The sequence below is a fragment of the Cetorhinus maximus genome, chromosome 10 (genome assembly GCF_964194155.1).
Source record: "Cetorhinus maximus chromosome 10, sCetMax3.hap1.1, whole genome shotgun sequence".
Taxonomy (NCBI): Eukaryota; Metazoa; Chordata; class Chondrichthyes; order Lamniformes; family Cetorhinidae; genus Cetorhinus; species Cetorhinus maximus.
The window spans coordinates 63,119,355-63,135,039 of record NC_135888.1 but is presented as its reverse complement, the minus strand read 5'-3'; the positions used below and the strand labels follow the sequence as shown (position 1 = coordinate 63,135,039).

General features: G+C 42.0%; 2 protein-coding genes across 2 annotated transcripts in view; one reads left to right on the top strand and one right to left on the bottom strand.

Annotated features, from left to right (window-relative positions):
- The window catches only part of LOC144685729 (janus kinase and microtubule-interacting protein 2-like), a 286,964-nt gene that overhangs the window by 30,494 nt on the left and 240,785 nt on the right, over positions 1-15,685 (top strand). The window lies entirely within an intron of this gene.
- Positions 14,524-14,982, bottom strand: LOC144685330 (histone H2B type 1-L-like). The gene has a single exon (XM_078549739.1). The coding sequence runs from the start codon at positions 14,980-14,982 to the stop codon at positions 14,524-14,526; it is 459 nt and encodes a 152-aa protein (XP_078405865.1).

Below are 15,685 nucleotides of genomic sequence, written 5' to 3'. Positions count from 1 at the left end.
TGTGGTTTGATTTGAGAGCTGAATTCTAACATTGTGCTTGTCAACACCTGATTGGTGCTGTGATTTTTAATGTTTAAATTGTTCTATCAGCCGTTTGCTACCAGTAAAGCTCTAGCTACCCCACAGTGAATGGAGCATGCGCAACCCAGTGTAGTACTAAGGCAAGCATGTAAATGTGTCCAAGGTTCAATTCCCTAGCTGTTTGCATTGCGTTAGCTGATCCCAGCTCGGGCAAAAGCAGTAGGACATCACAATAGGCTTTGGAGTCCTTGGGGTAAGGAGGGTGCAGTGAAGCAGCCTGAGTCACTGCTCCAAATGATGATTCAACATGTACTGGTGGGTATTAGAATTGAGTAGCTACAATAGAACCTACTTGCATTTATATAGCACCTTTAACATAGTAAAATACCCCAAAAAGAGGAATGCCATTAGACAAACGTTGACACCAAGCATGAGATTTTGGCCTGGAATCAATGGTGCTCACTATTGATCTCAAAGAAAGCTGCTCCAATTGTGGTATATTGTAAGATCTGATCATTTTGTTACATTGCTCTCTCTGCTGCATGATGGCTGCACCACCCCCCCCCCCCCAACACCACCACTACCACCACCACCACCCTGACTGGGGGCGCCGATCGGAAGACTGCCCGCTGGTGCCCGCTCCTGCACATCCACCCCAATGGGGGGAAAATGTTGCCCGTGATGTTAATAGCCCAGGATACAATGGAAAATTTACATTTAAAGAGGAAACTCGGTATAAACAGAAAGGAGTTTTGCGTGTGCATGTCAGAGACATTTAAGACCTAACCAGCCAGTAAACCTACAACTGTGTCTACAAAGGAAACACATTGAAAGGAACTTCATTTTGAATTCATAAGGTCAAATGTGCTTTGCCTGATGTCTGTTTAAAGTCTATGCGCTACTGTTGCCTTGGTGAAGATTTGCCTGGGACTGATTAATTTGGGGATTTGTTTAAAAGTTATTATGGTAGTAATTTGTAGACATGTGTATGTGTTTAATTTGTTGTTAAATGAAGAAATGTTTAATTTAGTTTTATATATAAAAAAACCTTTCGAGGCTCGGTGGAATTATTCCTGAGCCAGAAATTTTCCCGCATTGGGTGGGCTCGGCAGGAACGGGTGGGGGTGGTCGCACTGCCATTTTACGTGGCCTGGCCAATTAAGGCCCACCCAGCGTAATACACGGGTGGTAGTGCTTAGCGCTACCTGTGCAGGTGTTGGGGGGGGTGGTGAAGGGAGAGTCAGGGCCAGCGCTCTTTTGCACGGATCTTCCTGAGCCACGGAGCTGCCTCAGGGAGATTGAAGCGGTTTGTAAAAACATTTTTACAGAAATTAAAAAGTTGATTAGACATGTCCCCTCATGTGACTGTGTCAAATGAGATGGGACATGTTTTTATTTTTCATATAAAATTTTTATTTAAGTAGTAAAAGCTTTAGGAAAGTTTCCTAAAAAACATGAAGGCCGCTTGGCCTTTTTGCCTGCCCACCAACCTTGAGGTTGGACCGGCAGCATAAAAAATGACATTAATTAATTTGTTAATGGCCTTAATAGACCTATCAGTTATTGGCAGGCTCGCAGCCGACTCCGGTGCATGCCCACTGAGCAAAACATTGCGAGACAGTGCTTTGACATCAGGCGTCATTTTACATGCTAGTGTGTTGGGCCCATCCCCGCACGCTGACTGAAAAATCCTGGCCCTGAATTCAGAGCTGCATCTCAAACATACCAATTGAAAATATAGGTTATGACAGTTGTTCAAGTTTCCCTCTGGGATTTAATCAACTCCGCCTTTACCATAACATTGGTGTCACAGGTGGGAGCTGGGTGAAGGTGAGGACTAAAGCACGATGAGACACTCCAAATAGTGTGGCAAGGTGCTACCCTCTCCCCTTACACCCCAACTTCTCCCCAGTAGGAAACTGAACCCTGGTTTCTTGCATGACAGGTGGGGATAATAACCACTTTACTCAGGAGGAATGCCTTCACTTCAACAGCACACCCATGGGGAAGATTAGATTTTTTTTTTTATTTGTTCATAGGCCAGCATTTATTGCTCATCCCTAACTTCCCTTGTTCAGAGGGCTTTTTTTTTTTAAAGAGACAACCACATGTAGGCCAGACCAAGAAAGGACAGCAGATTTCCTTCCTTAAAGGGCATTAGTGAACTAGATGGGTTTACAATTGACAATGGTTTCATGGTCATCATCAGACTTTTTAGTTACAGATTTTTATTGAATTCAAATTTCACCATCTCCCATTGTGGGATTTGAACCTGGGCCCCCAGAGCATTACCCTGGCTCTCTGGAATACCAGTTCAGTGACAATACCACTATGCCACCACCTCCCCCAGCAACTTCTGGATTTCTGTATGTGCAGACAGCTGAAGTTGCTGCCAGTTTTCGAGGAAGAATGATAGAAAAACTGGCAGTTTCACTGTAATTACCAAGAAGCAGAGAGGGAGGTGGCAAAGTGGAAATGTTTAGGGCAGCAATTCCAGAACTTAGGGCTGAAGCCATTGAAGGCATGGTTGCTAATGGTGGGGCAAAGAGAATGAGGGATGTTGAAAAGGCCAGAGTTGCAGGACCACATAAATCTCTGAAGTTTAAATGGCTGAAGAATGTTGCAGAAATAGGGGAGGGCAAGGCCATAGAAGGTTTTGAACATGAGGACCAGAGTTTTATATTTCAGACGTTGGGAACTAATATAGGTCAGCAAACAAATGGCTGATGGGAGAATGGAACTTGGTGCAAGTTGGGATAGGGACAGCAGAGTTTTGAATGTGGTCAGTAAATCAAGGACGGAAGATGCGAGATGAGCCAGTGGAGCGCTAGAATAATCATTATAATTGGCCAGTGCTCCAGAGGGAAAAATGTCAGCCAGGGTTCTTGCTTGCAACCAGTCTGCAATGGAAAGTGCATATGTGTGAACATCTGGTAAGGGAAACATTAATTTGGGTGCAACAATTTTTCTCAAACAATTTTCACATGAAAAGTTTATAGGCCAGGAAAATGTCCCAGAAAAAGTTAGCTCTTGGGGAGAAGGGCAGGAAGGAAAGAACATTGGAGAGGGATTTTGCGGATGGTCTAGTTCATGCTATAGTTTAAAACTTAAAAGTTTTGAGAGCTTGACATTCCTGGGTTCCAGTTGTACTGCCACTGGTGCAAAATCAAAGTGGAGTGGAGTGTAATGTCTTCACCATGAAACCAATTCTTACTCTGTCATGGGTTTGACCACCATTATGCTGCACTACTATTATTGTACTAAAGTCACATTACAGTGCTACAGATAGAATAGTTCCCATAATCATACTGCTTTGAATCTAACGTCTGATGTGTAGCACTGTTTCTTTTTCACTTCTATTTTCCTCAACCACAGCAGTGACCTGCTGGTGAGACAAATCAACTCTGTTCTAAGCAACCTGAACTTGTTAGATTCAGAACCATTAACTGTGATTCCAGATGTGAGATTTTCAGCTGTAAACTCTGCACCTGAGGTATTCACAAACGTTAACACGCATAAGCATTACTAAATCTGATGAGAGGTTTCTCGTATCAAGACGGTAGTGGTAAATCTTGAGGTTCTGCACTCAGCATGGAGCTCTGCTCAGTGGGAGTGAAGAACGGATCCATCAGCACCGATGTCTATGTCCCAACTTGTAGTGTTCCAAATTTCCTGGTCGTTAAAATTGATCTCCAGAATTAGAAGTCATTCTCTAATTTGTGCTCCCATGAGGACTGCAGCCCACAAGTTGCCCCATAATTTTTTCAGTTATCTTTCTGTATATTTTTTTTTCTCTAAGCCTACTCAGGTGTGAGGTTTGCTTTTGCTTGCTCTAGAGCTTTGGGCCCCCTACACGAGACATTTGTCAATTGCAGAAGTTGATGGGTCTACTCTTTTCTCTCTCCACCACTTTTCTGCCCTCTTCAATAGGATGTGGTTCATGGGCTCCTGGTATCCTCCAGTATGTAGCCCAAATAGTAAACAGAAAGAAGAAAGCTGGAGACTGCTGGAAGATATCAATGGACTAGCCAAGTGGGTGGAACAGTGACAAATGGAGTTCAGCCCAGAGAAGTGTGAGGTAATTCATTTAGGGAAGGGTAACACGGCAAGGGATATGCAATAAATGGTGGGAAACTGAGAAGTATAGAGGAACAGGGGGATCTTGGAGTGCATGTCCACAGATCCCTGGTTGGACAGGTAGATGAGGTGGTCACAGAGGCATACAGGATACTTGGCTTTATAAGTTGAGGTGTTAAATATTAGCTCAGGGAAGTTATAGTGGAACTGCATAAAACAGTAGTTAGGCCACAGCTGGAGTACTGTGTAACATTCTGGTCACCACACTATGGGGAAAGATGTGGTTGTGCTTGAGACGGCACAGAGGAGATTTATTAGGATGTTGCCTGGACTGGAGAATTTTAGTTATGAGGAAAAATTGGATAGACTAGGATCGTTTTCTTAGAAATGGGGGAGGCTGAAGGGAGACCTAATTGAAGTATATAAAATAATGTGGGGTTAAGATTGAGTGGATAGGAAGGCCCAATTCCCCTTAGTTTAGAGGTCAATAACCAGTGGACATAGATTGAGGGTAAGAGGTAGGCGGTTTAGGGGGATTCAAAGGGAATTTTTTTTTTCACCCAGAGGGTGGTGGAGACCTGGGACTCAGTGCCAAAAAGAATGGTAGAGGCGGAGACCCTCATAACAGTTACGATGTACTTGGCTGTGCACTTGAAGAGCTGTAATCTACAAGGCTAAGGACCAAGAGCTGGAAAGTGGCATTGGGAAAGAAGGGTCCTTGTTGGGCAGCATAGGGCATAATGGGCTGAATGGCCTCCTACGATGCTGTAAAGTTATGGTTTTAAATAAACATTGAAGAGTGAACCTTGTGGGAAATATTAATTGTATTAATTGCCCACTTTAGAGCCTCAATTAGCATTGGGGCGGGAAGGCTGTCCACAAGCCTTCCCACCGCAGACTTAATTGAGGTAGAAGGTGGGAAGGCGGTGGGGTCCCCACTCCACAAACTCTAGCACAAATAAATGCCACTCCCTCACCCCACCACCCCCAACACCAGACAGGCTTGCTTTGGGGTGGGCATTAAATCCCCCTCCATGTCTCCATGCATATTTAGCGCATTGATTCTAATCTATAGGCCACAGTCTCAGTGAAAGATGGGCTTTTAGCTTTCCATAGTGTATAAGACATGAAACTCAATGCTTTGTTTGTTTTACTCAAAATCCATTGAACTTTATTAAAATGGGCAATATAAAAGTTCTTCACATTTTTTACCTTTTGAAAGTTTTATTATTGAAGTGATAGATGCACTCCCATGAATATCAATCACTGATAATCTGACTTTAATTACGAGAAACTAAGTACTACACATCTGTGGAAAGGGACAGTGATTTTAAATCATTTTAGCATCTGTTATTTACAACGTCAAGTTCAAAGTTGCCGTAATATGAGATCTCTAACAATCTACAGGGTAGATGGTTTGTATTTCATTATATTCCTATTAGTAATTCACATCATAATGCGCAATGTTTAGGTAATCAACTACACAGTTGAAAGTATAATATAGTACATCTGTGTAAAGAGAGACTGCTGTGTTATTTGGTTTTGGTTTATGCTGCGGTCAGCTCGCATGTCGTTAGAAGGTGAAGCTACTTGGATTACACTGCAGGACACCCATTCCTTCTTTATTTCTCTATATATGACAATTAACCACAATTATGCTGATTAAAACAGTGAGATTTAAACTGCAAATAAAGTTCATAACTTTTGACTAATTAGAACTGTTTGTTTATTTCTATTCAAAGAACGTGAAAAAGATTGAGGCCGTGGCCTTGTTTTGTCCAGTGCATCTATTGTGATCTGTATCCCAAATGTGTACTGACTCTGCTTGGCTCCTGAGGTTGAGTATTTTTGGAGTAGTGTGGTATAGGAAAAAACTATTTGTACATATACAGGAAGCCTATCTTTATTGAACGATTTGTTACAATTACTAGCAACATGCCCAACATTGAAGCCTGGCCCACAGTGCAGATTTTCATTGATTGGTTTTGGGAGGAATTAATCAGATAGGTTTTGTTTACATAATTTGATAAAAGATCTTTATAATCTTTAGATTTATGATCTTTAAACTTGAGATGCTTTCATGCATTATTAATTTTTAAAAATACTTAACTTCAATTTGGTAAAAACACCTAATTTGGAAAAGTATACACAACAAAGAAAATCTAGTACTATTTGCATGCTTTAAGAATGTATATTATAAAGATCAGTTTTCTGTGTGCGTTTATTTGGAACTGTAATCCTCTCATACTTGCCTATTATTGCTTGGAGCACTCTGCAATAAACAATAAAAGCATCGCTATTTTTTATAGTGGTGGTACTGTTCTTTAAGTCTTGAGCGCAATATGTTCATCAGACAAGAAAATAAAATGCTCTTCTGTGTAACAATATGGACTCACAGAAAGAAGCTTAGAAAAAAGTGTTTAGGAACCTTCTGTTATGAAAAATGTTACTTTATAGTGTACATTTATATACTCAATTCATTATCAGCTTTACATTGATCGACTGACATTTAAAGTTTGAAGAATTTTGTTGAAAACTTTTAATTTTTTTATTCACTCAGTGAATAAACTGGGCATCACTGGCAAGCCAGTATTTATTGCCCCATGTAACTCCTTCCACCAGTGCATGCGCAACTGTTGCTAATACCTTTTTGCTTGGCAGGTGCATTGATGAAGTGAAGTTTCAGAAAGTTCCTTTAAAAAATCCCTGAAGACCACAAAGAACCATGCTGTGCCAAAATGAACTTTTCCAAAGGTTTCTTGCTCAGACCAGTAGGGGCAGAAGTTTGGAAAGTTTCGGGCAATGAGCTGTGGAGCTGTCACCCAGTTTGGAAAGGCTTTGTGGAGCAAATTGCTGCACAGCCCAGCTAGCTCAGTTGGTCATTAATGGAACTCTTAATCCCAGCGTCATGGCTTCGAGCCCCACATAGAATGATGATTTCTTTATCTAGCTCATCCCTAATTGCCCTTGAGAAAGTGATAGTGAGCCATTGCCTTGAACTGTTGTAGCCCATGTGGTGTAGGCACACCCACAATGCTGTCAGGGATGGTGCTCCAAGACTTTTACTGGCTAGTACAGTATTATGAACAGCGCAAAGCCTTGTAAATGAGTATGAAAACCAAAAGCTCCTCAGTTTAACCAGGTCACAATTTAAAGGATATAGCAACAATGCGAAAAACCATTTTGCAGCAAGAGCCTTTGGAAAAAAAATCCATTGGACTATCTAGCCTTTTTTCATTCGCTCACCAGATATGGGATGGACACCATTATTGCCTTTCCTTAATTGCCTTTTAGAAAGTGGTGGTGAACAACCTTCTTGAATGCAACTGGCTTGCTAGGCCATTTGAGGTCAATTTAGGATCAACCGTATTGCTGTGAATCTGAAGTCACATATGAATCAAATCAGGTACAATGTCAATTTGCTTCCCTAAAGGACATTAGTGACTCAGAAAGGTTTTTAACAAGAATCTATTAGTTTCTTAGTCATTACTAATACTAGTTTTTGATTCCAGACTTATTTAATTCATTGAATTTAAATTCCCCAGTTACTATAGTGGACTTGAATTCACTGGGGAGAATTTTCTTCCCGTCAGGGGGGTTGGGCGGGAGCGGGCGCAGGCGTGTGAAACTGTCATATCAGCTGGGACATGTCTATTGATTTTATTAAAATTTTTTACAAGACTTTGAAAACCTTCATGAAACCTCACCCCACCCTTGCATGAGGTTTCATGATAAATGCGAAGGCCGCCTGGGTTCTTCGCCTGCCCGCCAACCTTAAGGTTGGATGGGCAGCTCAGTTACTTGTTTCAATTGATAGTTAACTGGCCTTAATAGGCCTTTGGCAGTTCGGCAGGCACACAGTTGAATCTGATGCGTGCCCGCCGAACTGAAAATCTGAATGATGCGCGGTGATGTCGGGGCGCACGATTGTCTTGGGATTACTCCAGGGGCAGAATCTTCTGTTCGATGGGTGGGGCCCACTCACTGACACGTAAAATGAAGCAGGGTGACATCGGGTGTGTATTCTGACATCGCCCCGCGTCATTTAGATTTTCAGGTCCGCGGGCGCGCAACCGACTTGGCTGCATGTCCGCCGACCTGTCAACAGCTATTAAGGCCATTAGAGAACTAATTGGAATCATTAATGGACCTGCCCGTCCAACCTTATGGTGGACGGGCAGGCTGGGAGCCCTTGCGGACTTCTGAAAAAGCATGAAACCTCATCCACGGGCGGGATGAGGTTTCTTGAGTGATTAAAAAATCTCAGACTATTTCAAAATAAAAGTTATGGACATGTCCCAACTCATGTGACAGTGTCACATGAGGGGTCATGGCGGTGAAATTTTTTCTCTCCTCTATTTGAAGTTTCAAACCTGAGCTGATCTCCCTAAGGTAGCACACTGCCTCAGGGAGATCTGTGCGCTCTTTCGCGCACTCCCGGCTCAGGGAATCCCCCCCCGCCTGCGCAGGCAGCGCATAGTGCTTCCTTGTGGATGTCAATTAAGGCCCGCCCATGTAAAATGGCGGCGCACCCCCGACTGGGAGCGCTGATCGGGAACCCGCCCCGCTCACGCCCGCTCCCGCACATCCCCCCACAATGGGGGGAAAATGTTGGCCCAGGTCTCTAGGTTACTAGTTCAGTAACAGATTCACTATGTTTGTACATGTAGCAAGATTCTGGTCATAATCTTAATTTTAACCATGAAGAGGTATCTGATGAAAACACAGCTCTTTACAGCTGAAAGTAAATCATACAGTAATGATGATACAGTATATAATTGTGGAGTCATGTGGGTTTAAAAAACAAGGTGGGGAAGAGCAGAAATCAAGACAATGTATTGCTTAGTTGTCCTTATGGTTGAGAAGTGCACTTTTTTTTGAAATTGGATTTGAATCCTAAGACTGTTAATTAATTGTCCAAGTTGAGTTGGACACTTGGGCTCAGGCAAAGTGCTACAGCTCACAAGGCAGAAAAAGTTAAAGCGTATTTGCAATCCTCTCAAAATGCCAATTATATCAACTGTGGGGAAAGCCTTCAGCACAAGATGAAGGCCGCTTTATGTTTTCTTGAAGAGGAGTAACCTAGAGGGAGGACACCAGCAGGAATGGATATCAAGAGAAAAAAGCAATGTAGAGTAGAATTATCTTCATTTGACCACACTGGCTGAACATCAATAAGCATCACTGCAACTAACTGCCTATAATTCTTAATTACAGCTATGAAGGTACAGAGAAAGAATACATTGCATTCAAGATTTATATTCCAAAATACATTTTCCTCTGAAATGAGATCAGCACCAGTATATTAAATGGATCTTGTTTGACATAATGTAGGATTTCTAAGGCCTCAGATAGAAATGATTGATTCTCAAGTATTTTTCTTCAGGGTGTTGGTGCTATTGATTTTTCCAATGCTTTTACTCATGATTGACATTATTCACCTCCTTAGGGACTAAGACATTTCTTTGCAGCTGCATGAGTCTGGTGGTTTTGTTAGCTTCATTAAATATGCAACCAAAATAATTCTGTGTTGCATCCTCATAATGACACAGTAAAACATTTCAGCAATCTCCAAGAAGCATGCTTTAGTCACAGTTACTACAGTGACTGGTTGCAGTTTTCAAAATGGAGAATCTGAATTAAATCGGGGGAAAAAATGCAAATAAATCATCACACTACTTCAGGATGGACTTATACAAAAAATTTGGATGCAAATGAAATAAAGATGAAATTGCTCTAATTTGAGCCTTTTTTAATAGCCAGCATGTGAGACAGATATCATAAGATGATCAGAATATTGTATGTAAAATGCTGGGCATAAAAATATTTACTTAAAAAATATTTTATGCAGCTACCAACACACAATTTCATAGTCAATTTGTTGATTTTTGTCCTAATTTTGCACATTTGATTACTTGCACAATTTAAGTGCAATGCCTCACGAGGATAAAGGTCAGAGATGAAAATTGACCTTTTTCCGTTCTATCAGGAATTACAGGCATTAAAACAACAGTGCACAATCAATATGTCATCCACAATATCGTGATTGTTGTCATTACTGATTTTGTTATTGATTTTTAAATCTTGAAGTACAGCAATGGTTTCCCAAATTTTCCCTTTGTCAGTAATTTTCAAGTCATGTATCTTTTTCCCCCCATCCCCCATATGAAAAAATATTTCATAGCAGAGGGTGCAGCTGAAGAAGTGTCCCATAGTCAATGGTATTTAGAGGGGAAGAAAGGTTTTCATTTATACAGCAACTTTAATGACCACTGGACATCCCAAAATGCTTTACAGCCTTTGAGGTACTTTTGAAGTGTAGCCACTGTTGTGATGTATGAAATGTGACCTTGCACACAGCAAGCTCCCACAAACAGCAATGTGCTAATGGTCTGGTAATATGTTTTTAATTGAAGGATAAATATTGGCCACACATCTGGGATAGCTCCCTTGCTCCTCTTCAAAATAGTATCATGGGAGTTTTGTTTTGCATTCACCTGAAAGTCTGGACAGGGTCTCAGTTTAACATCTCATCTGAAAGATGACATTTGTGCCCCAGTACTGCACTGGAGTGTCAACCTTAATGTTTGTGCTCAAGCCCTGGAGTGGGACATGAACCTACAACTTCCTGACTCAGAGTGAGAGTGCTACCTACTGGGCCACGACTGATGCTGAATATTTTTGTAGTCGGTGATAAATAGCGGGGATTTCACATTTTAAGTTAATGCAATTTATTCCATATATGTAAGATAAAAGACATGACACTCTCCCAGAACATGTGTGCCACATGTGTACACTTCCAATGGGACCTGCTAGATACCCACCTCAATCTTAAAACTTAACTTTGCTTCGCCATCCGATACTCCCTCCAACTTGATGCTAGTATATCCACAGCTACCCCAACTGGAATTAACTCATCACAGATCAGGGAGCAAGCTTGAGCACTCCTGGTCTTACGGCTTAGAACAACATAATACTACACCTATTGCAGTTGATAAAGTAATTATTCAATTAATGTAACATTAACAACTTTGAGGGGAATTTTTTTTATAAGAACAAATCCAAGGCATTCTGATCCGCAAAATAATATTTTCACCTGTTCCTCTCAGACAGTGTTGCCTTCATGGGCCATGAAGGTGCTTAACGTGTGGAATTTAACCCTTGATTCTGCTATTATGCATATCTCGAACAGATCCTAGTGCTACAATTAAGAATTTCAACAGCTTTTGGAAAAGGCCTTTCCAAACCTTGGGGGCCAAACTAAAAGACAGCAAACTGTCAGATAAGAAAGATGAACACAGAAAGGACTGAATTACCTGGAATTGGAGAGTTGGATTGCTGGTGGGCAGGGTGGTGCTGGTGGTACAGAGTAAGCAGGGTAAAGGGCTGCAAGAGGTCACTGAACCATAGCTTGAAAACCCCTGCTATAGAAGATGCACCTTAGATAGTGTAAGATGTGTAAGAGACCTCTTTACAAAGCTGCTGGAGACTTTAGGGGCTTTTTATTCAGAATGGGGCTACGCAATTGTTCAGCAAACACTTGAATGAAATTTTCCATCTAAATAACATGAGGCTCATGTTCACAACCTTTTCTAGGTTGAGCTGTTTTATTTTATTGTTTATTCCCACATTGACACATTAAAACATTTATTGCTCTGATAATTTAATTACTCTCAAGAAAGAGCTGGACGTATCTCCAGTTAAGAATAGGCTGAAGATACTGTATGGAACCCAATGCCACACACTGCTAGACTGATAATGAGTCACTGTGTAAAAGACAACTGGCAACATTAGGATCATAGAATGGTTACAGCATAGAAAGAGGCCATTTGGCGCATTGTGATTGTGCCAGCTCTCTACAAGGACAACTTAGTTTGTCCCACTCTCCTGCCCTTTCCCTTTAGCCCTGCAAACTTTCTCTTGAGCTAATTATCCAGTTCTGTTTTGTAAGTCACTATTGAATCTGCCTCCACTACACTCTCAGGCAGCGCTTCCCAGATCCTAGCCACTCACTGCATAAAAACTTTTCCTCATTTCGCCATTCATTTCGATATTCACTGTAAATTGGTGTCCTTTAGTTTTCAACCCTTTTCAATGGTTTCTGTCTATCTACTCATGATTCTGAAAACCTCTATAAAATCTACTCTCAACCTTCTCTCCTTTAAAGAGACCAGCTCCATCTTTGCCAAACTATCCATGCAACTGAAGTCCCTCACCACTGGAACCATTCTCATAAATCCTTTTTGCACCCTCTCTAATGCCTTCACATCCTTACTAAAGTGTGGTGCCCTGAGCTGGACACAATACCCCAGTCAAGGCTGAACCAGTATTTTATAAATGTTCACTCTAACTTCCTTGCTTTTTAAATTTTTGTTTCATTCTTTATAAAACCCAGGATCCTACATGCTTCATTAACCACTGACCTGTCACTTCAATGATCTGTGCACACATACTCCCAGGTGCCTCTACTCCTGCACCCACTTTAGAATTTTATATAGCCTCTCCTCATTCTCCCTAACAAAATGTAACATTTCACACTTCTGTGCATTAAATTACATCTGCCATGTGTCCGCACATTCCGCCAGCCTGACCATGTCCTCTTGAAGTTTCTCACTAACCTCCTCACAATTCAGTAACATTTCTGGTTGAATTATAAGACTGTTTTAATGTTCTGTGGTTGGAGAAAATATTCCACAGGGTTATACTTTACTGGATGCTTAACAGTAGCTTGCCAGCATTGAGAGAGTAGAAGTGAGTCATTGAAAGGGAAAGCCCTCCATGAGTGCAGGCAATGGGTTTGACAGGCTGACCTTTTATTTGTTCCTTATGTCACAACATATTATCTTTTACCTGTTGATTAAAATGTACTATTTTTTATGATAGATTCTATTGCAAGGTGGATGGCAGTCCATGTGCTGTACTGTATTTTACTTAATTAGCTGCTTTCCTATATAGGATCAAAGACAAAAGTGATGATGATCATTTGCCCATTCATCTGTTTGATGTCATGACAGAGCACGTCAAGTGTCACCCTATAGCTTGTCCCGTTTAATCTGTTGCCTCTTAGTTAATTGGTTTGTGCTTTATAATCAAGCAATTGACAAACTTCTGAAAAATCAGCACACCATAAAACTGTTCGCTGCACACACTTATGTGCAAAAAGTGCTTACACTCATTCTTGTGTCCAATGATTGAACTAAATCTCAAATTTCTATTGGAAGAATATCATTCCAGCATCGATCTGGATGTCTGACAAAAAGCAGAATGACCATTAATGGATAAATTGATCCAAAACAAATTAATAAATTGCATAAGTGCTGGTGATGGAAAAGGTTTGATTCATCATCAATACACTAAGAGATAGCTGACAGCCCATTGTGAGGGCGGTTGATTCACTGAGGACCTGGGATTTACAATACACTATAAACTTCAAAATTTGGGCTCTGTGCCCAATCTTTTATAATTAAACCAAGGGTTAGGTTATGAGGAAAGGCTGAAGAAACATGACAGGAGCCAACTGATGTAGGATATCATGGAGAAATATAAAATAGTAACTGATATGGAAAGCAGAATCTGTGCTCAAAACTGTAAGTAAATTTAGGACTGATGGGAAGTTCTTCACCCACAAGAGCAATGAACACTTGCAATGACCTTTTGGGTGAAGAAAACTCTGGAGTTATTTGAAAGACAGTTGGATAATGCACTGGTGAGGTTGTGGGGTTTTCTGAATAGTTCAGTTATGATGGGCTGATTGAATTTCCTCACAAAGATGGGCTGAATAGCCTTCCTCGCCCACATTTATTTTGCGTTCATAGTTGTCAACCATTATTGTGGCTGAAAATGTTGAATTCATTTGCTGACTAACTTAAGCTTTGGTAGAAGTAGACTTGAATCTGTCAGTGAGGTGATGTAACTTTGACAGAAAATTGTTTTCTAGATACAAAAGCAAAATACTACAGATGCTGGAAATCTGAAATAAAAACAGGAAATTCTGGAAATACTCAGGGCAGGCAGCGTCTGCAGAGAGAGGAAATAGATAACATTTCAGGTCAATGACCTTTCATCAGAATTGTTTTCTAAATAATGAGTGGAATTTTTCCAACCCGCCCATGGTGGTTTTCGTGGTGGGCTGGAGCAGAGAATCCAGCGGTGGGCAAAAAGTCGCAAACCTGCCAACGTAAAAATAGGTTGTAGTTCTCCCGATGGTGCATTCATGGCGGGTCAGTTATCCCGCCGACTAGTGGCACGAACGTCATTTGCATTTATTAACATGTCATGGATGCTCATTAAAAAAGCTGCTCACCAGAATCTGGTCAAGCCTTCCAATCTTGTGTTGCTCCAGCGGGAAATTACGTTGGTGTAGTAATTGTAAGTAAACCTTTCATACTGTTTTGGGGGTCATGTAACTGTACAGATGAATCAGCCCTAAGTGCAGGTAATCTTAGAGGCAGAGCTTTTCTCTCCTTGGTCTTGGTTCAAGCATGTATAATCTTTAGAATGATCTACTGAAACGGAGTTGGTGTATTTTGTCAACACTTTGGTGCCTTTGGAGACAGTGTGTTTGGCCAGTTCGCCTGGCAGCATGAGGCGGACGGCGCTCTGGATCTCCCTGGCCGAGATGGTGTGGCGCTTGTTGTAGTGAATGAGGCGCAAAGCCTCAGAGGAAATGCACTCAAAAATGTCGACAACGAAGGAACTCGTAACACTCATGGCCTTGGACGAGATCCTGGTGGAAGAATGGACCTGGGTCAGCATGTAAGTGGAATAGCTCTGCTTGCGAGATTTTCTCCGCCTCTTAGGCGGCTTCTTGGTGACTTTAGTCAGCGACTGTTTCGACGCCTTGCGGGACGCACCACCCTTTGCCGCAGCCACCAGCTCAGGCATTCCACTCAACTCGGACACAAGTCATCAGGAGCTCTGTAAATAAAGTTTACTGTATCGAACAAGAAACCTGTCCAGTACACCGAGTTTATTACAGTCAGCCTCAAACCTGTTTGAAAAGGGGTGGTGTGCACAAGTTGGACCTCAGTTCGCTGGTAACCTCAATGTGAGTGGAACATACATAGCCTACCTGCCATAACGTTGCACCGGTCTTGTTGCGATGAACGCCACACTGCCTGGGGCTGTAGGGTTGGTCTGCTCTTGCTCTTTGCCCACATTGTTCTGAGGAACACCACTATGCTGTGATACTCATGCAGACCTCTGCTTTCAGGAACTAGCATTTCAACCAAGGGTGGGCTGTGAGGCGAGGGTGGGGTTGATGAACACGAGGGTGACAACGGGGAGGGAAGGCTGTGGAATGGCAGTAAGGGGGAAGGGCGAATGCAATGGGATCAATGGGGAGAGAAGGCTGTGGAATGGCAATGAGAGAGAAGGGCGAACACAAGGAGAGTGATGGGGAGGGAAGGCTGTGGAATGGCAGTGAGGGGGAAGGGTGAATATGAGGAGGGTGATGGGGAGGGAAGGCAGTAGAATGGCAGTGAGGGGGAAGGGCGAACACGAGGGGGACCTTTCCGGGGTCGCCCTCTAACCTCTTGTTGCCGCAGGAGTGAGCAGGAGTCTGCTTAGAAAGAAAGGAGGAAGACCT